At 45.5% G+C, this 21,466-nt stretch overlaps 1 protein-coding gene across 2 annotated transcripts in view; it reads right to left on the minus strand.

The window, feature by feature from the left end:
* Positions 1–384: 384 nt before the first annotated feature.
* The window catches only part of DROSHA (drosha ribonuclease III), a 96,677-nt gene continuing 75,595 nt past the window's right edge, over positions 385–21,466 (minus strand). For both annotated transcript variants that reach the window (XM_081206163.1, XM_081206162.1), the window contains exons 28-32: positions 17,024–17,106; positions 16,454–16,557; positions 8,893–8,985; positions 7,995–8,041; positions 385–815 (exon numbers count right to left, since the gene is read on the minus strand). In XM_081206163.1, the coding sequence (XP_081062289.1) occupies positions 685–815; positions 7,995–8,041; positions 8,893–8,985; positions 16,454–16,557; positions 17,024–17,106 (458 nt within the window). In that variant the 3' untranslated portion in view covers positions 385–684. The remainder of the gene's footprint in view (positions 816–7,994; positions 8,042–8,892; positions 8,986–16,453; positions 16,558–17,023; positions 17,107–21,466) is intronic.

The raw sequence follows: 21,466 nt of genomic DNA on the forward strand, positions 1-21,466 counted from the left end.
TGATTGTAGAAATACCTTAAAGAAAATACAGGACAGAGGATACACAATCTGCACATTATAAAAAAACTGTTCTTTTTTAGATTTCACTTACGGATGACGCTGTTTATGGAACCCAGCATTTTGGTTCATCTCTTGTGAATGATGCTTAGATTTTCCTCATTTATCCTGCTATCAGGTGCTGTACTGAGGAAATATTTCTGAGCTAGATCATCTCATCTCCCTGGATCCAACCCCAGCACAGATTAACCCACGTCTTTCCAGTGGTAGCACAACCCAGACAGAGATCAAGGCGAGATGGTGGAAGCAGCATCTCATTTCTGCCTTATTATTTTCCATGATTAAAGACTCCGACGAACACAAAGCTTTTCCCTTTTTCGGAGATGGTTACCCGTTTTGAAATAAAACACTTTATTATTCCGCAAACTCAAGATGGAAAACAAAAAGCACAATTCTTCAGAAAGAATGTTAAAAGAAATTGTTTCGTCAAGCCTTGTGAATAAAACTTTACTAGCTAAAAATGGAATAAAACACATTCTTTTTTATGTAAAAAGTAACAATTAACATGAAACATGATTTAATGAGCAGACTTCGTTCATCCTTTACGCAAAAGTAGGCTATGTCTCCACAGGCCCACATCAAAGTTATTAAGCAGGCAAATCCACCGTTTGCTTCCATGGCCTGTACTTATTTCCGGATGTCGTCCGCTTCCTCCAGCTCTCTTTCCTGATGCTCTCGTTCCCACCTCATTTCTTTAAGCTCTTGCCTGTACTTCCGCTCAATGAATCGTTTCTGATGGGCCATCTGAGGAAAGTTATCTGAGGCAAGAAGAAATGTTTCATGCGTTAAAATAAAGACCAGGCATTCCGAGTGTTCATTATTCTATTACACCAGGCAGGATAAGGAACATTTCCAGCTATGGTCATGTAATACGTTTACTTATCACACTCACGGTCAAAATTTCTGTCAGGGTGCGGAAATAGGAGACTTCACCCAAGGCTTAACAGAGAGTTTCATGAATGAAAAGAGCATTGTCCCCAGCCAAAACGTCCCCCAAATTGTACTTTGCCAAACCTTTATTAAGCATTACAAATACCTTGGAAGTCGAATGGAATGCATTCCAGAAGTCCGTTCGACTTCCAAAACGTTCAAAAACCAAAGCGTGGCTTCTGATTGGCTGCAGCCAATTGGAAGCCGCAGAGTCCCCGTTGAATGTTCGGCTTCCAAAAATAGTTTGCAAACCGGAACACTCCTGGGTTTGCGGTGTTCAGGCGCCAAAACATTCGAGAACTAAGCTGTTTGAAAACCAAGTTACGGCTGTATAAAAAAAAGGTAAAAGTAAAGGGACCCCTGACCATTAGGTCCAGTCGTGACCGACTCTGGGGTTGTGGCGCTCATCTCCGCCCAGCTCCGAGGACCTTCTGGCGGTTCCATCACTGCGAGAGGCCATGTTACAGGGAACCAGGCAGAGGGCCTTCTCGGTAGTGGCACCCGCCCTGTGGAACGCCCTTCCAGCAGATGTCAAAGCGATAAACAACTACCTGACATTCAGAAGACATCTGAAGACAGCCCTGTTCAGCGAAGTTTTTAATATGTGACATTTTAGTGTATTTTTCATCTTTGTTGGAAGCCGCACAGAGTGGTTGGGGAAACCCAGCCAGATGGGCGGGGTACAAATGATAAATAATTATTATTATTATTATTATTATTATTATTATTATTATTATTATTATTATTATTATTATTATTATTATTATCTTGCTCTATAGGCCGAGGGAGCCAGCATTTGTCTGCAGAGTTTCCGGGTCATGTGGCAAGCATGACTAAGCCGCTTTCTGGCGAACAAGAGCAGTGCACGAAAACGCCGTTTACCTTCCCGCCAGAGTGGTGCCTATTTATGTACTTGCACTTTGACATGCTTTCGAACTGCTAGGTTGGCAGGAGCAGGGACCGAGCAACGGGAGCTCACCCTGTCGCGGGGATTTGAACCACCGACCTTCTGATCAGCAAGTCCTGGGCTCTGTGGTTGAACCCACAGCACCACCCGCATCCCATTACGACTGTAAAGGCCATCATAAAACATCCATAAATTAAAAGATGTGTGCTGGCTGTGTCAAAATGGCTGGGAGCCAGTGACTTAACAAACGCAGGACTTTGCCTAGGGACTCAGCGGGCAGCGCTGTGGTCTAAACCACAGAGCCTCTTGGGCTTGTTGATCAGAAGTTTGGTGATTCAAACGCCCACGAATTGTTGTTCTGTCCCAGCTCTGGCCAACCTAGCAGTTCAAAAGCACACCAGTGCAAGTAGATAAATAGATACCACTGTGGTGGGAAGGTAAACAGCATTTCCGTGCGCTCTGGCTTCCATCATGGTGTCCCCTTGCACCAGAAGCGGTTAAGTCATACTGGCCACATGACCCAGAAAGCTGTCTATGGACAAATGCCGGCCCCCTCAGCCTCAAAGCGAGATGAGCGCCACAACCCCATAGCCACCTTTGACTGGACTTAACTATCCAGGGGTCCTTTACCTTTACCGTACAGCTGCAATTATAATGTTTTAAGTGCATTATACACATGTGACCCTAGATGGCGCTGGTGAGCTAATGGCAAATTCCATATATAGATTTTAATTTTTTTTTTAAACATTTTCACAGCTTTTTGTATATATGTGTAGCTTCAACCTAGGTGATGCTACTTCAGACAATGCTACACCCTGGAGACAAAAGCAGAGCCAACTTGATTATTTTAGTGCTGTATTTTAATATTGTTTTTAAGTTGTATTTTAATCAATTGTTTTGATACCTGGTGTTAGCAGCCATGAGCCCAGTCTTGGCTGGGGAAGGCGGGGTATAAATAAAATTTATTATTATTATAATGAAAGCTGCCTCCAGGATCTTTCCAAGTCAAACAATGGGTGAGTGGGAAATCATGTTACCCAATAGCAATGGTTGTGTATGTGTGTGTGTATATTTATGTATATATCAACAATTTGAATCTGGCTATTTATTCCTCCATTTGAAGATCCTACCCAAATGTACTTATTGAGCAATTTGCGAGCCTCTAACATGAAACATTTTAGCCGGGGGGGGAGGGGGGGCAGAATGGAGTATCCTTATGGAAAATTTGTAACAGATCAGTGAACTATACTGGGAAAGTCTCCGTACTTTGGGAAGCTATCATTTTTCATCAAGGACAAGAAGGGCTCCATCTGGTGCTAATCAAGATAATCTCCCCCATTACCACCATAATGGGCATCAGGGAGGGGCGGGGGGGGGGAAAGCTGTTCAGCTCTTAAAAACCAATATATACAATTGAGAAGCCAACAGGAGTTAATATATACTGCTCGGCAAGAGCGGTGCAGAATAAGGTAGACAAACACATCATCCATAGTGGCGATGCCAGGTGGAAGGTCGCCGGCGAAAGCGTCGCCTCCGTCGGATGTGGTGCCAGATGAGAAATTGCTCTTTGTGATTGACTTGCTAGTGCTGACGCAGAAACAGCTGGTGTCCTTGGGAAGATGATGCTTTCGGGGACATTATAGGAAACACAGCTGATGCAAGAGGCTGAGAAGGAGGCTTGAATGAAGGGCTCAGCCACTTCTGAACCCAAGGCCGTCTCCATAAACAAACAACCTCCTCTTGCAGAAGCGATTCCATTCTCTCTCCCTCCCCTTCTCCGGGTCTCTCTCCTCAAAAGCTTGGAAGATGCCGCCAGCCGCTAAGTCTCTGGTACCGCAAAGGCACTCCTGTGCAAAGTGTGGTCCTTTTGTACTCTTCTTGCAGATCTGATGTACCAAACGAAGTGCCACTTATGGACGACAAAAGTTCGGTGAAGTCTCCCGCTTGTGTTTTTCCCAGAATTGCTTGAAAGCCCTTCTCCTCGTAAGATCTGAGTCGCCCTGACACACACGGCGGGTTTAAGAACCTCTGATGGCTTTAGACGGAAGTTCTTGTGGGGGAGAGACTGCGCCTTCTGCTATTTCGTCGTTTTCCTTTCCGTATTTCGGAGGCTCTCATATTAACTCAGGGGAGTACAGAAGGTGAAAATCTTGCATGTGGGGCAGAGAGGTGAGACTTCACATACCACATTGGTGCTCCGTATTCGTACACAAAAGGAAATAATGGAAAGAAATCATACCGTAAAAATGGACCTCTCTCAAAAGCGCACATTTTAAATGCACCTGTTTAAAAAAATGATATTAATTCTTCCAAGACAGCGACTGAAGGCTACCGACTGTTTGGCTGATGTAAGCAGATGAGCTCAACTCTTGATAGATAAAAGTACGGCGACTTTTGCCAGAGATTTCAACGAGATTAAGAGTTATCTGGGGTTGTAGCACAAAGATTTAAGTCCCTGTTTGGCAGCAGCTTGCGGGTTTTGCAATCAATCCTGCAAGGTGAGCGCTCTGGCCCCCATCTAGCAAAGCGCCGACTTTATTTTAATCACAATGCCTAGATCATGAATGTCAGTGGAATGACTCGTGTGCCTGAATTTAAGCATGGGCTTAAGTGCTTCGCTGGACCGAGGCCAGAGAGCTCAGCACTTCACTTGACCGACTCCCCGCCAACTAGGCCTGAAATATTGTGACTTTTTGGGGGGATTATGCTTACAAAGGGGGAGAGGGCTAGACACATAAAGGAACGCAGAATGGAAAACCTGCCATCACTTTGCTGAATTTTCAAGGCTGAAACTGCACGCTAAATCGCTTTACCTTGAGCAAATATGCTCAAAGCAAACGCTGGAGGGCCAGTTTTGCGCTTACTTGCTTACTGCCACATCTCTCCTTGAGCCTACGCAACTGACACCACATTTGTTTAAGGCCTAGAGTGTAAAGCGCAATGCGCTCAGAAACAACATGACCTGAGGTCCCCTTACCACAAATAACCTTCCAACCTATGTCCATATCAGAGAGGAAAAGAAGGACCATCAATGCATTTTGAAAAATAAAAATGACCCGCACAGACTTCCTATATGTTTAATTATAGGTTTCTGAATACCCTAGATGATGATGATGATGATGATGATGATGATTATCCCACCCATCTGACTGGGTTGCCCCAGCCACACTGGGCAGCTTCCAACACACATAAAAACATAATAAAAACATCAAACATTAAAAGCATCCCGATACAGGGCTGCTTTCAGATGTCTTCTAAAAGTTGAATAATAATAATAATAATAATAATAATAATAATAATAATAATAATAATAATAATTTATTTATACGTATGGTTCTTTATCCCTTTGACATCTGATGGGAGGATGTTCTACATTGCTGAGAAGGCATTTCCCTCCAAGTTTCTTAACACTATTATACAACTCCATGGTGTGACCACATCTGGAATAATGAGTACCGTTCTGGTCACCTCACCTCAAAAAGGATATTGGGAAAGGTTTGGGGAAGGGCAAACAAGATGATCAAGGGTCTGGAGCAACTCCTCCGTGATGAAAGGTTACAGCAATTGCGGCTTTTCAGTTTAGAGGAAAGGCAGGCAAAAGGAGGCACGGAAGACAGAGTGCAGATTTTTGCGTGGCGTACTTTGGGAGAAGTGTTTCCTTCTCTCTCTCCTAACACTAGAACTTGGGCATCATCCGGTAAAGCTTGACATTAGACAATTCAGGACAAGCAAAAGAAAGTTGTTGTTTAGTCGTTTAGTGGTGTCCGACTCTTCGTGACCCCATGGACCAGAGCACACCAGGCACTCCTGTCTTCCACTGCCTCCCGCAGTTTAGTCACACTCATGCTGGTAGCTTCGAGACCACTGTCCAACCATCTCATCCTCTGTCGTCCCTTCTCCTTGTGCCCTCCATCTTTCCCAACATCAGGGTCTTTTCCAGGGAGTCTTCTCTTCTCATGAGGTGGCCAAAGTACTGGAGCCTCAGCTTCAGGATCTGTCCTTCCAGTGAGCACTCAGGGCTGATTTCCTTCAGAATGGATAGGTTTGATCTTCTTGCAGTCCATGGGACTCTCAAGAGTCTCCTCCACCACCATAATTCAAAAGCATCAATTCTTCGGCGATCAGCCTTCTTTATGGTCCAGCTCTCACTTCCATACATCACTACTGGGAAAACCATAGCTTTAACTATACAGACCTTTGTTGGCAAGGTGATGTCTCTGCTTTTTAAGATGCTGTCTAGGTTTGTCATTGCTTTTCTCCCAAGAAGCAGGCGCCTTTTAATTTCGTGGCTGCTGTCACCATCTTCGCAAAGTGCATAGTGAAACAATGGATTTTGCTCCCTCAAGAAGCGACGGCTGCAAACTTGTGGTAGCCTTAAAAGAGGACTAGACAAATTAATGGAGGGTGAAAATACTCGCTCCGGTAGCTGTGATACGTCTCTAATGTCCAAGGGTGGTGCTATGGTCTAAACCACTGAGCCTCTTGGGCTTGCCGATCAGAAGGCTGGCGTTTCGAATCCGCACGATGGGGTGAGCTCCCATTGCTCTGTCCCAGCTCCTGCCAACCTAGCAGTTCAAAAGCACACCAGTGCAAGTAGATAAATAGGTACCGCTGCGGCGGGAAGGTAAATGGCGTTTCCATGCGCTCTGGTTTCCGTCATGGTGTTCTGTTGCGCCTGAAGTTTAGTCATGCTGGCCGCATGAGCCGGAAAGCTGTCTGTGGACAAACGCTGGCTCCCTCGGCCTGAAAGCGAGATGGGTGTTGCAACCCCATAGTTGCCTTTGACTGGACTTAACTGCCCAGGGGTCCTTTACCTTCTACCTTACTGTTCAAGGCAGTCTGCCTCTGCATATCAGCTGCTGGTAATCACAAGTGGTCAGATTGCTTTTGTACTTGGGTCCTGCATTTGGACACATCTAGACATATCTGGTTGGCCACTGTGAGAACAAGATGCTGGACTAGATGGAGGGACCACTGGCCTGATCCAGAAGGCTCTTGTTATGTCCTATCATTTATTCTTGTCCAATTGACCAGGTAAAGGAACTCTCTGGGGTGCATATTAAAAAAGCAGAACTGATTTACGGATTGCAATGCTATATATCATCTATCTATCTATCTATCTATCTATCTTATTAAATTTTCTGTTTTATAATTTAAAGTACTCATGTTTACATCCTTACAATATCAATGACTTTCCTTCTTCTCTTTGCATGGTTCATTTTGCATATCATAAATCCCTGCATATTTTACCAAAACTATATTCCATTATTACATCCATCAAGGTTTACTTACACTGTTGAATTTATCCTAATGCTGCCAGCGTTTTCAGCTGTACACAGTTATTTCCCATATGTCCAATAAACGTTTTCCAATCTTCTCTAAACGTATGCTCTTCTTGTTCTTTCATTCTATATGTTAAGTCTGCAAGCTGCGCGTATTCTGTCAACTTAAGTTGCCATTCTTCCTTTAGTTGGGACCTTGCTCGTTTTCCATTTTTGTGCTAACAAAAAACGGGCCGCAGTAGTGGCATCCATAACCTTTTTTTTGACACCTGGGAATTTCAGCCTGAATTATTCCCAACAGAAAGGACTTGGGATTGCAATGCTTTCTTGGCTATCCGAGTTGGGTCATAACAGAGTCTGGTTTATTCTCTACCTGGAACTGCGATCTCTCATTTCACACGGCGCCACATAGCCGTATCTGCTTCTAGCCCAGAAAATCTTGTCACTGTGGTCTAATGATAGAGCGATTTAAAAGCCCCGGCCATTAAAAGAATAATAATAAAAAAAAAAATTCCACGGCTGGCTTGTTGAGACCCACTTGCCAGGAAGCTTGTGTAATGGCTCTGCCTCACTGGGGAGGGGAACATTTTTGATTTAATACAAATGTGTGTGTTATGTAAGCAAATTTTCAATTCAAAATCGTCTAAAAGAAATGGAGGGGGAAGGTGGATGGGGATGCTGGTGTTGACTGCCATTTGCTTGTTTTATGTGTGTTCTCTCTCTCTCTCTCTCTCTCTCTCTCTCTCTCTCCCATAGGTAATGCTTGCACATCCCCTGTCCCAACCCCCAGAACAAAATAACCCAAGAAAGCCTCTTACATTTTTCCAAGGCATCCATTGCTGCGCACATCTCTGCTTGCTGAATGCTGTTTTAAAAAAAGAAAAGAAAAGAAAAGAAAGGAAAGGGGGAGAAATCATGGCAAATGTATTTATGGGGTAAACTACAGCTTCCGAGAAGCAACCACTCTGATGGCTCTGCTGAGACTAATTCTTCAAATAATTATTGGGCACTTGTTCCCATAAAAACCCTTCATGCACAGGCACACACACAAACCCGTTCCAGCGAGTTGTTTTTAAAACTTCAGATCAATACTACTAAGATCTTCCCCTTTCATAATTCTTCGGCGAATTGTTTTAATGAAAATATTAAATTTAAAACCGACCGACCAACCAACAGGCAAACTCTACAGCTCTAGAAAAATGGATGGCGATATTACAGCAAATAGAACACTTTCCCGCTAATATTTTATTAGGAATTATTTTTATCTTATTCTTAGAATCAGTGCAGTCCGGACAAGGAGGTGATCAATGGAGAAGGAGAAACCCTTTAAATATTATTTATCATGCAACTGGCACCCTCACTGTGCAGTCCCTAAGATGCTTTTCTCATTCATCTTCAATACAAACCTACAAAGTGTGTTGCTGTTCTTCCATTAATGGAAATGAAAACCGGGAGAGACTAATCTGTCTGAAGGCTGCTCAGAAAGGCCATGGCTGAACTAGAATTCGAACGCAGGCCTTCTGTCCCTGGCACTCTAGCCATGGAGCTATAGAGGCTCTATGCAACATCTTATTTTGGCCAGATACAGACTTAAATGGGAGTAGTGGGAATTCTAGCATTCGCTTTCTTAAGGAGCACCATCTAAATCGCCAAGGGATTCCCTGTAGCTCTCAAAACACCTGTTTAATTAAACGTGTATTCAAAAATTTACCATACCTTGGTCCTTTACCGCATCCTATTCTTTCGCCTTTAAAATAAACAGCTACGGTGTATGTCCTGGCATGAGAGGGTCCGACTGTTTGCAGAGTCCTAAGTCCCAGGAAAGACAGTAACACACAAAAAAAGTCACACTTTTGAAAGCAGGACTTACTAAGGCCTCTTAACAGAAATGCCCCCCTGTCTGCAAAGATTAATCACGGGATTGCAGACAAACAGCACTTTATGGATAATTTTACAAGGCACTGCAAACACGTCATTGCTTTAAAAGTGAAGTATTTATGTACGCTTGGTGTAGAATTATAGGCATTTACACTTTTTGGCAAATTCAGATCTTCGGGATAGAAATATAAGGTATGGTGACAAATGCTGTCGCTCTAAATGGCAACTACTGCAAATTGCCCCATCAGTAACGGAAAGTTGCAGGATATGTCACTACTAACCAGACAGCTTTCCCTTTGGACGAAGAGTTTGATATAAATCTGCAGCCATTTTAAGATGAGACACGAGTTCTCAGACAAACAATAAATTTGCTTCTCTTTCCCGTTTCCCCCTCCGATCCATCTCCAATGTCACGCTGAGTATTGGTTCTACACAGTATCAGCGGTTAAGGTACATTTAGGAAACGCTTTACAGTGGAAATAAACAATGGTGGCTTCAAGTCAACCAAACAGCTCATCCCAAATTGCCTATGGATCTATACATTCTTTCCGCCCGCCATGAAACAAGACGATCTGTTGCAAGAGAGGCGCTAGACCATTCAAATGTCAAAGTTTCATTACTGAGCTACACTTTAAAACAGTTTACAATAATCCTTCCATCCATGCCAGATCCCAATTTTCTGTCCCTTTCCTGTGGCCACAAAACAGAGTCCAGGAAAAAATGGTACAACTTAAAGGGCGGGATGGATGGATCGTCAAAAGATGGAGTCACCAGTCTCATTGCATCTCCAACACATATCTGATTCAGTCTTATACATCTTAGCAAGTCTACTCGAAGTTAGAGACCATCTGTAAATCATTTTCAGGTAGTTCTCCTTCAAGGAATAACATGATGTAAAAATTTCAGATCGTTTCCCCCCCAGAGATTAAAATCTATATTGTGTCCTATATCTATTGCCCAGCGTGTCATGGAGACTTTGACAAGCTCGTCTTTTGTTTCCCATTCTAATAACATTTTAGATAAAAGTTTTTCTTTATTTTCTAAGAGTTCTTTTTCAAATTGTGAGTTTGGTCCAAAAAAAACCCAGTTTCCCTGTTTATTTTAAACATTTCATGTAACTGATGATATTTTAGCCAGTCTGTAACATGGCTCCTTACTTTCCATTAATTCCTCTGTAAAGCATAGCATAGCAATTCCCTGTAAGTTGTCCTTATTAATTCCCTTTATTGTAATAGCCTCAATAGGAGATAGCCACAAAGGTGTCATACTTTCCAACAGATTTGTACATTTCTCCCAAACTCCATGCAAATTCTTCCTTAGAATATGGTTTGTAAAACTTTTGTAAATTGTCGCCTTCCCATACCGTAGACATACATGCCAGCCGAATTTTAAATCGTGGCCTTCTAGGTCCAGGATGTCTGCATTATCCAATGTAATCCATTCTTTTAACCAACACAGGCAGGAGTCACCAGGGGCTCAGAGCAGCTTAGGGCAAACTCTAGTGCTGTCCTTAAAGTCTCCCTTCCTTCCGCCCCCCCAGCCTTCTCCAAGATGGGGCTCCCCAGCTATACAGTGGTAACTCGGGTTAAGAACTTCATTCGTTTCGGAGGTCTGTTCTTAACCTGAAACTGCTCTTAACCTGAAGCACCACTTTAGCTAATGGGGCCTCCCACTGCTGCCACGCCGCAACCGCACAATTTCTGTTCTCATCCTGAAGCAAAGTTCTTAACCTGAGGTACTATTTCTGGGTTAGCAGAGTCCGTAACCTGAAGCGTCTGTAACCTGAAGCGTCTGTAACCTGAGGTACCACTGTATATGATTACAACTCTGACTACAGTCCATGCTGCCTGGAGCTAATGGAGGTTGTGGTCCAAAATATCTGGAGGACACCAGATTTTGGGAAGGCTGCTTTGGGCCCCCGGTGAAGGACTGTAGATCATTCACATCTGTGGGAAGAAGTCAAGGCTAAAGCCCGTGAAGGCTAAAGCTCACCGGCCCTGGAGTCCCGGGTCCTCTCTGGTGGGGATCCTTCTGTGAGGGATATGCACGTTGCAATGCGTCACTGAGTGGCCCACCCTGGCAAGCACGTCCTCCCTGCCTCTGTGCAAACACTCTGGCATCACACGCCGGCCAAACAGGAGCGTCTCCATTCTCATCCTGCTTCAGCTTAAGAACGGCAGAAACAGAGAACGAGAAGGAAAAGGGGAGGGTTCGCACTGCCTCTTCGCTGTTCCCTGAGTCCATCGAGAGATGAACACCTGCTGCACTCTGGCTCTCTTTGCCCTGCATCAGAATATTCCTCTTGCCCGCTGCAATGGGCGCTCTGCCCCAGGAGCAGGCAGAAGGTAGATCTGGAGATCCCTGCCGTTTCCAACGGCCAAACAGCAACAAAATAGCTCATTGCACCCCACAAAATTAAGCTGCCAAAATGAAGAAAGATTGAGGTGGCCGTGAGTGGATCTTCGGAAAGGCCTGTGTGCTTTCTTCCATTGGGCTGGATAGCTCCATTGGTTAGAGTGTGGCACTGATAATGCCAAGGTTGCAGGTTCGATCCCTGCACATTCCTGCATTCCAGGGGATTGAACTAGATCAGTGTTGGCCAAGCTGTTTTAGGACTACAATTCCCATCATCCCTGACCGCTGGTCCTGTTAGCTAGGGATGATGGGAGTTGTAGTCCAAAAACAGCTGGAGGGCCAAGTTTGGCCAACACTGGACTAGATGATTCGCAGTGTCCCTTCCAACTCTACAATTCTATGATAATTCTCTCTCTCTCTCTCTCTCACACACACACACACCCACACCCACACATCTCTATCTCTATATTCCTGGGCTCCGAATTCTTTAATATGAAGTCTATGTCTTTTGCACAATTTCTAGTTGGAGGATCTTGTTACCATAAAGCACCAATGCTGCAGCAAGCAAAGGCTCCAGCAGCTCAGTCAGCTGCTTGTGGCTGGAAAGCCAAACAGGATGTTTGTGACTGTTGCCATGGAAACAAAGGGGCAGTCCAATCCGTACTGAGCACCGGATGTTAGCTCAGTGTGTGTGTCATATGACCTGTACTGGAAGTACATGGGTGGAGTTTCTTCTTGCTGTTGTTGAGTGCAGACGTGTTTCTCTGTACTGATATGAGAGACAGAAATAAAAGATGTAAATAGTTTTCTGTCTGCTTCTTTCCCCTCCTGGGGGACACCAAAGGGGAGAGAGGGTGAACGGTGTGTTCCTCTCACACATCTGAGATGAATCGCCGGGACCTCGCCTGCTTATCAGCAGAGTGGAGACGCGGGGAGGTCGACAGGAATATCTGCCGGTGCCTACGCTGTGGCACATTCCTCTGACCCAAGCAGAATTCCAACAGTGGCAGCCTTCGGATGGTTGCTGTTTTCTTCGATCCATCGGACCTCTGCATGAGAGGCTGGTGAATTGTCCTCCTCTGCTCCATGGAAGCCTGATTGGAGAGGCTGATTCTCTGCAGCCAGAAGCTGACAAGAAGAAGGCTGACAGCCAAGCCGATGCTCAAGGTATGAGACTTTAAGGGCTTAGAAGTGTGAATGCAGATTGATTCATTCACTGCTTCACGGAGAGCGAGTGTGGGAAAGCAGCTCCAACTTAGAAGAGGCCTGCATACCAGGCATTTTTGTGGTTTCCTGTCCGAGGAAAGGAATGCGCTGTTGCTAGGCAACGTCCTTCAGAAGGCTGTGCCTCAGAGAGGAGAAATGGAAAGCTACTCGAGAGGGCTGGACAGTCAGACTATGCCTCAGAGAGGCATAAACAAAGTTTTGTTATGACTAGGTCCTCACGAACTGCTGAAAGGGACTTTCCAACGCAGCCAGTGTCAGAGTTGCCAGGTGTCAAGAGTGTAAACAAGCCAGCTATTGGATTTTAGAGGCTTGTCTTTTAGAGTCAATGCAAGGACTCAAAATGGATGCCAAGAAGGGGGGAGGCTTGCCTTCTCCACCCCTCCTGACCAACGACAATTATTCATCTTGGTCTGTAAAGATGAAGGCCCTTCTGCAGAATCAGAGACTGTTTGGGGTGATTGAGAATCCCATCCTAGCAGCACCAACGCGTGCTTGGGAGTCACAGAATGTGAAGGCTAGGACTGCTATAATTCTGTGTGTGTCAGACTCGCAGCTTGTGCATATACAGCATTTGGAATTTGCGCAAGAGGTTTGGAACGCGCTGCGTACAACGCATCAGAGAGATGCTGGTTCTTCAGCGTTGCTGTATTTTGAGAAGTTGACCAATCTGAGATTAGCGCCTGATGGAGATGTTCAAGCGCACCTGACAGAGATGAAGTATCTGCGTCAACAGATGGTGGAACGCAATTTCCGTCTACAGGAGGAAGTGTTTTGCTTCATGATGATAAACAGCCTTAGTCGCACCTATAAGGTTGTTGCCAGTCAGCTTGGTTCGCTACCTGCGGCTCAGCTAACCGCGGAAAGAGTGTGTGCTGTGGTCCTGAACGAACACGACAGACTTGCTGCACTGGAAGTGAAAGACAGAGGGAGGCAAGAACAGAGTTCAAATCTTCCCACTGCTGGTGATGCCGTAGCATTGAGTGCCGTCCGATGCCATAATTGTGGACAGACTGGGCATCTACAGCGAAATTGTAGGAAGCCGCGACAGTCAAAAGGAGCCAAGAACAGCTCTACGAAGCCTGAGGCGTCAAGTAAAAGCCGTACCAAGTGCCAGGTGAAACCTGCAAAGGCGATGATGGCGAAAGGAACCACGCCAGATGTTGGGAACGCATTCATAATCGATACCGGCGCCACGAAGCATCTCTGCCCACACAGAGGACTGTTTTCGACGTTGAAGAAGCAAAGCTTCACTGTGAAACAAGCCAACGGTCAAGAACTGGAAGCGACCGGAATTGGAACTGTGTATCTTGAGAGTCTGAACTTGACTATAAGCGATGTTTACCTGGTTCCAGAACTGAAATTTAGTCTGCTGAGTGCTTCGCAGATTGCAAAGAAGGGACTAAAACTGTACTATGATGCTAAAAGATGCAAGATCTACAAAGATGGAGAACTGTTTCTTACTGCCAAAGAGAAAGATGGACTGTATTTGTTGACTTTTGATCAAAGTGATTACATGAAATGTAATACTTCTGATTCTAACGAAATTTCTCTTGCAGGTGTGACCAGTGTGAGCACCAAGAAGGTGGCCAAGAAGGTCGACAGAGCTTTTCAGCGGGTGTATGCTGATGTGATTGGTCCTCTAGAACCATCTAGGGGCGGTGCAAAATATTACCTTGTGTGTGTTGATTGTTACACTAATTATTCTTGGGTTTACTTGATGAAGAAACCGCAGGAAACTTTAGAAAAGTTTCAGGAGTTTTGTGACAAGGTTAAAAGTATGCATGATGCTAACATTGATTGTCTTTTCACAGATGACAAGCCAGTTTTTCTTTTACAGGATTTCCAGAGATTCCTGGATGAGAAAGGGATAAGACACAAACTTGCTACTTCCGAAGAAGCATGGAAGAAATGTGTCTGTGTTAGGGTGAACAAAGAATTGCAAAAAGGAATGCATGCGCAATTGCTGAGTTCACATTTGCCACATGATTATCGGGCCGAATCTCTAGCGTCCTATCTTCATGTGTGGTTGAGAAAAGTCTCAACAGAGTTGGGATGTTCTCCTTTTGAGAAGCTGTTTAATAGAAAACCTTCTGTTGCCTATTTTAAGGTTTTCGGGTCTCACGTGAGAACAGAAGCTCCAAGTGGGGTAAAGAATGCCAGAGGCATCTTTGTGGGTTATGAAAAAGGTCTCTACAGAGTAATTTTGTCTGAATCTGGTCAGGTGATTCTCACAAAGTTTCTAGAGAGTGCTCCTGAACGGGAGAGAGTGATTGTTCACACTTTTTCCACAGATGATAATGATGATGATGATGATGAGTTTGATCTTATTGAGTTCAGTGGTACTGATGATGATGACACTGATAGCTCAGACAGCTCAGTTGTCACAGTCATTGAGAGGAAATCTCAAATAATGACTAGACCCTCAGAAGAGGAGGATAAACCACTGATTAAGCTTAGTACTGGTTCTCCAGAGAGTTCAGAGGCTGAACCAGAAAGCAGAGAAGAGCAGCAGCTCTTACGAAGGTCTGAGAGAGCAACGAAGGGTGTACCACCCAAGAGGTATTCAGAAGAGTTTGCTAACCTTGCATATGTTGCTGTTGTAAACGATCAAGGACAGATTGAAGCTGTGTCTGAGTCAGAGACAAAGGCACAACAGAGAGTTGTTAACCAAGGAAATGTGAAGTCACACAACCAGAGAGGTACATTGGTTAAACCAGTGGCGGGTAGTTCCAAGGGTGGAACTGAAACAACAGGGGAATGTTATAAGTATAACAACTGTTTGTTTTCTTCTCTGGACGACGCTTTGCTCGCAGCACGCATTGATACTTTAGGGGGAGTATGTTACCATAAAGCACCAATGCTGCAGCAAGCAAAGGCTCCAGCAGCTCAGTCAGCTGCTTGTGGCTGGAAAGCCAAACAGGATGTTTGTGACTGTTGCCATGGAAACAAAGGGGCAGTCCAATCCGTACTGAGCACCGGATGTTAGCTCAGTGTGTGTGTCATATGACCTGTACTGGAAGTACATGGGTGGAGTTTCTTCTTGCTGTTGTTGAGTGCAGACGTGTTTCTCTGTACTGATATGAGAGACAGAAATAAAAGATGTAAATAGTTTTCTGTCTGCTTCTTTCCCCTCCTGGGGGACACCAAAGGGGAGAGAGGGTGAACAGTGTGTTCCTCTCACACATCTGAGATGAATCGCCGGGACCTCGCCTGCTTATCAGCAGAGTGGAGACGCGGGGAGGTCGACAGGAATATCTGCCGGTGCCTACGCTGTGGCACATTCCTCTGACCCAAGCAGAATTCCAACAGATCTCAGGGTCTGAGTTAAAAAAAACAACACCCAACAAAGCAGATCTTGCAAGCCTGAAGTCTGCCCACTCCATCAAACATCATGCTTTTTGAAGACAAGCAGTAACTCTGCTACCAATCCCAAATGACTCCGGAGAGTTACACTTGCAGGAGTTACAGAGTCTGCTTAAAGCAGCAGTTCCCACTCCCTGACGTGCAAAGGGAGGCACTGAAACTATTTTGTGGGTGGGCGAATGCGAACTTATCGGCGAGGATCAAATGATCACTCATCCACTGAATTTAGAGCCATCCCATCTTCCACACACAGCGGCTCTCGTGACTACATTTGTGGCGCTTGAAGCTGAGTTCGAGATCGAAAAGGGGAAACGGCAAACTAATCCCTTCTTTAAACAAAAGGCAGAGGGTGCTTAATCCGAGTCATACGGATATGGAGACAAAAATAAACGCCAAGTGTGGAGCTGAAAATGAGAGATCGGCTCACAAAGTTATAAGGAGAAAGGCTTCTTACTTATAGAGAGGGATGTCTGGCTCCTTCCCTTCTGTTCGGAGAGTTAAGCAGCATTGCTGGAGCTGGGATTTTGGATCGTTCCAGTCCTGGTTTAAAATGAATTCCTATAATGCAGAGAAATAACAGCAGGCTCCAATTAGAGGAGCAGGAAGAGGCTGGAAACAGAGTTAAAAACAGGAGTTTTGCCCCAAGTTAATGTTGTTGTTTTTTGAAGTTTATACCAAAGTACATGCATGCAACAGAAGGTAAAGGTAAAGGGACCCCTGACCATGAGGTCCAGTCGTGGCTGACTCTGGGGTTGTGGCGTTCATCTCGCTTTCTTGGCCGAGGGAGCCGGTGTACAGCTTCCGGGTCATGTGGCCAGCATGACTAAGCCACTTCTGGCGAACCAGAGCAGTGCACGGAAACGCCGTTTACCTTCCCGCCGGAGTGGTACCTATTTATCTACTTGCACTTTGACGTGCTTTCGAACTGCTAGGTTGGCAGGAGCATGCAACAGAACAAAGATGGAACTCTGTGGCAAACCCAGATTTGTTGCTGCGTTACGTACAAAACTCCAAGCTGTCCTACCTTTAGTCGTGGGAAAAAGCAGACATTCATGAAGGTGTGGACATATTCCAAGTCCTTGTCTATGTACAGAGCAGCGATAAAGGCTGGAAGGGAGAAAAACCAAATATGTGAGTAATGTTATTCGCTGGGTAAAAGGAGTTTACACTTGCAGAGAATCTCTGGTGTTCTCAAGGTCTCTCACGGCAAATATTTCTGAGCTAAGAACCCGGGCTGCTCAGCTGCTTGAGTGCGTCTTAAGGGGGGAAAGGTGACTTGGCAAACACAGTTTTTGACCACCTTGGGAACAAGGTGAAAAACATAACGAAGAGTTAGGAGGTCTGTTAAGGCCCCAAGCAGAGAGGGCACCCAAAAGGTGAGAGTCTCCAAAAGGGAAAAGAAAATGAAATAACAGAGGGCTGGACCACCGATTGTCTGTATCATCAAATATCACGGGTGGAATGGGATTCAGTCTGTGAAATTGCATGTTTTGGGGTGAGCGGAAGGAACTCAGCCCAGTCCAGAAGCACATAAAAGGCTTAGGGAGGTCATGTTGTAGAGGGTGTGATTCTTCTAGCCACTTCAACAGCTGCGAGGGTCAACTGACCTCTTTTGGGGAAAAGGTTCCTAAGGGTTATAGTTCCACGAAAGTGTCTCTTGCTTTTAATTCCAAAGTGGGAGGTGTGGGCTGGCCACCGTGGAGCAATCTCATAGCAGTGTTGCACTGCCGCATGTCTAATCTGCCAACTTACAGCTTCCATCTAATGATGAAGGCACGAGGCCACATCAACAAGTCTGCGGTCGACAAATAAGCACATCTGATGCTCAGAGCGGCACGCACCCCCCTCCACATGCTGGCTTGTTAAGTCGGGAATTGGTTATGTGAAGTAGGTCACATTCCCAACAGCCTCTCCCTCCTAAAAAAGGTAAAGGGACCCCTGACCATTAGGTCCCGTCGTGACTGACTCTGGGGTTGCAGCGCTCATCTCGCTTTATTAGCCAAGGGAGCCGGCGTACAGCTTCTGGCGTACATGTGGCCAGCATGACTAAGCCGCTTCTGGCGAACCAGAGCAGCGCATGGAAACGCTGTTTACCTTCCCACTGGAGTGGTACCTATTTATCTACTTGCACTTTGACGTGCTTTCAAACTGCTAGGTTGGCAGGAGCAGGGACCCAGCAAAGGGAGCTCACCCCGTTGCGGGGATTCGAACCGCCGAGCTTCTGATCGGCAAGTCCTAGGCTCAGTGGTTTAACCCACAGCGCCACCCGCGTCCTCTCCCTCCTTAAGACCCTTTAAAGTTGCATTACGCTATGGGCGTCCTTCGTACAGTTGAGCAGATGGTCGTCGCAGGGTCTCACCAAGAACAAGGTTGTCCATCGATTTACATGTGTCCACTCTGCCCCCCCCCCTTGCTTCTGGGTCGGTGTTCAAACTCTCAAAACATAAATCCCTTGGGAGACCAGACTAGAATTAACAATGTCGTGAGTTTTGTTCATGAAAAATGGAACGCAAATAAATATTAAGCTATGTTTCTTGGTTAATGCAGAATTATGGTATGAACCCCTTTTTGTTCCTTGTTTCTGTTGTTTATTTATTTATTTCCCACCCATCTGGCTGGGTTTCCCCAGGCACTCTGGACCGCTTACAGGATATATAAAAATAGAACACTAAAAAACAGAATATCCTACTCAGGAAACCAACCAATCAACCAACCAACCAACCAACCAACCAATAAATCAATAGAAAGAAATAATAAGAACAACAATGCTCTCCTTTTTATGAAACAGGAGACCTCATCTCCTCGACTTACTCCTAAGAATCCCATTCACTCTCTTCCCCAACCCCAGACCCACTAAATGCTTTAACTGGACAGATCCCAATTGCTCCTTAAAAGCAATTGCTCCTCTAAGAATTCCTTCCTTTCCTCATGCAGTTCACCACAGTTGGTCTAATAATAATAATAATAATAATAATAATAATAATAATAATAATAATAATAATAATAATAATAGACAATCTGGTCGCCCCCCCCAGATGTTGCTGGACTACAAAACCTATCATCCACGGCCATTGCTAATCCTGGCAGAAGCTGATTGGTGTTGTATTCTAGAAAATGTGGAGGACACCAGGTTGCCTATCCCTTCTCTAGTACAAGGTCACTGAAGAGCAAATCCTGGGCTCTGCCTGTAACCTCTCCTTGACAAGGGCTGAAAACTGAGTCACTGAATTGTCAAAATCTGGACAAATTAATGAAGCATTCCGAAGAGCTGGGGACAGAGTCTGGACTTCTAAATCCTGTGGTTTAGCCAGCAGACTATAACTTCTAAGAAATAAATCTCTGCAAAGTATACACTCCCAGTGCTTCGGATATCAATCACGATTGTTTGTGAACAACTTCCATTTACTAAAAGGATTTGGCAAGAGACACGGGACCTGCTCAACTCACAAAATGTATTAAAATGCTCTGGATAGAGATTAACTTCCTTGGCCCGTTATTTATTGCCACTTCACTTGCACTGGAAGCAGAACCTTAAAAAAACAAATAAACTTTTCAAAAAAATTAGCTGAAAGGGGATTTAAACTTCACTATGGGGGTTTACGTTACCGTATCTTCAGAAGCAATGCCATTTATGAAACTGCAAATTGACTGTATTTAAAATAAAATAATACAGAACTATTTCCCCTTTATTTCTGTACTTGCAAAGGGGCACCTAAAAGCAGGTGTTACTGAATGTTTGCTGTTCTGCCGCATGCTATGTAATGCTCATGGTCTCTTTAAGATGGGGATAACCCAACATGGTGCCTGCACTCCAGGTGTTGAACTACAACTTCCAGCGCCCCAACCATTGGAAATTCTGGCTAAGACTAATGGGAATTGTAGTCCAGCAACATCTGGGGAGCACCATGTTGGTTGCCCGTCTTAAGAGATCAAGAAAAGGTGGCATAATCACATGTTCCCTCTCTCCAATCCTCCTTCCCTCTGGTGCAAACTCCTGCACAGCCCTTCCCCAATGTGGTTTGCTATGGCCAAAGTTAATAGTAATGATAATGATAATAATAATAATAATTATTTATACCCCGCCCATCTGCCTGGGTTTCCCCAGCCACTCTGGGAGGCTCCCAACAGAATATTAAAAACACAATCAAACATCAAACATTAAAAACCCCCATAAACAGGGCTGCCTTCAGATGTCTTCTAAAAGTCAGATAGTTGTTTATTTCCTTGACATCTGATGGGAGGGTGTTCCATAGGGTGGGCGCCACTACCTAGAAGGCCCTCTGCCTGGTTCCCTGTAATCTCACTTCTCGCAGTGAGGGAACTGCCAGAAGCCCTCGGAGCTGGACCTCAGTGTCCGGGCTGAACAATGGGGGTGGAGACGCTCCTTCATGTATACTGGGCTGACGCCATTTGGGGCTTTAAAGGTCAGCACCAACACTTTGAATTATGCTCGGAAATGTACTGGGAGCCAATGTAGACACCAACATTGAATAACAGGTGCCGTAACTTGATGAATTGATTAAATGTAAGTAAGTGAACAAACACACGCTGTCAGGGGTTTAGGAGCAGAGGCACGGGCAAGGGAGGAAACAGAGAGCGAAGGGGAGGAGGCAGAAGAAAAGATGAGTGATGACGACGACCCGAGATCTCCTAGTCTTTCCAGTGAATCAGAGGATTCACAGAAAGGAGCACCAGTGGCCAGGGCAAGGGGGGAGTCAAGGGGGGCACCCCAGGAAGATAGAGCCAGAAGGGACTCAGGGGGGAGCAGCTGGAAATCGGGACCAGCGTCACCGCCAGGAAGCAGGGAAGAGGAAGGGAGCCAGGGGGGAAGCGCTGGCAGCTCGCCACAGGAGGGAGGGCATGAGTCAGGAGTGGCCACACCTCCATCGGGGAGCGAAGAAACGGTTAAGAGGAAGGTGGAAGGTTGGGCGCGCGCGCCAAGTTCAAATGCAGAGGAAGGCGGCGCAGTAAGCAGCCCCGAAAGGGAACCAGGTCCTAAAGCCCGGCGCAAGGAGGCAGGAGGGTCCGGGTCAGCGTCAGAAGAATCCCGGAAGGAAGAAGCCCCGGGGGGTAGAGGGACCCAGAGGAGGACAGTCAGGCGGAAAAGGTGGAGCAAGGCTAGGATATTAAGTTGGTGCACAAGGGGCGGAGATTCAGACGGAGCTTCGCCGATCTAGCTACTAGACGTAGAGTTTGCGCGCAGCAGCGTGAGAATGGAAACTGTAATTCAATAAAGACTTTTACTTAATGATCGCTGGCTAGCGTGATCCTCTGTGAGCTAGGATCTTCAAGCAGCTCTGACAGTAAGCTCCGTCTCTCCATTGTGGGCATCTACAGCCTCGAGGAGGGGAGAGAAACAGGTGCCTACTAGCGAGCTCACGAACGGCAGACGACATGACGGCTGAGCAGCAGATAGAGGACCTCAGAAAAGCAGTGGCACAACTGAACGCCGAGGTTCTCGCATCCA

The sequence above is a fragment of the Podarcis bocagei genome (genome assembly GCF_964188305.1).
Source record: "Podarcis bocagei genome assembly, chromosome: 8".
NCBI lineage: Eukaryota > Metazoa > Chordata > Lepidosauria > Squamata > Lacertidae > Podarcis > Podarcis bocagei.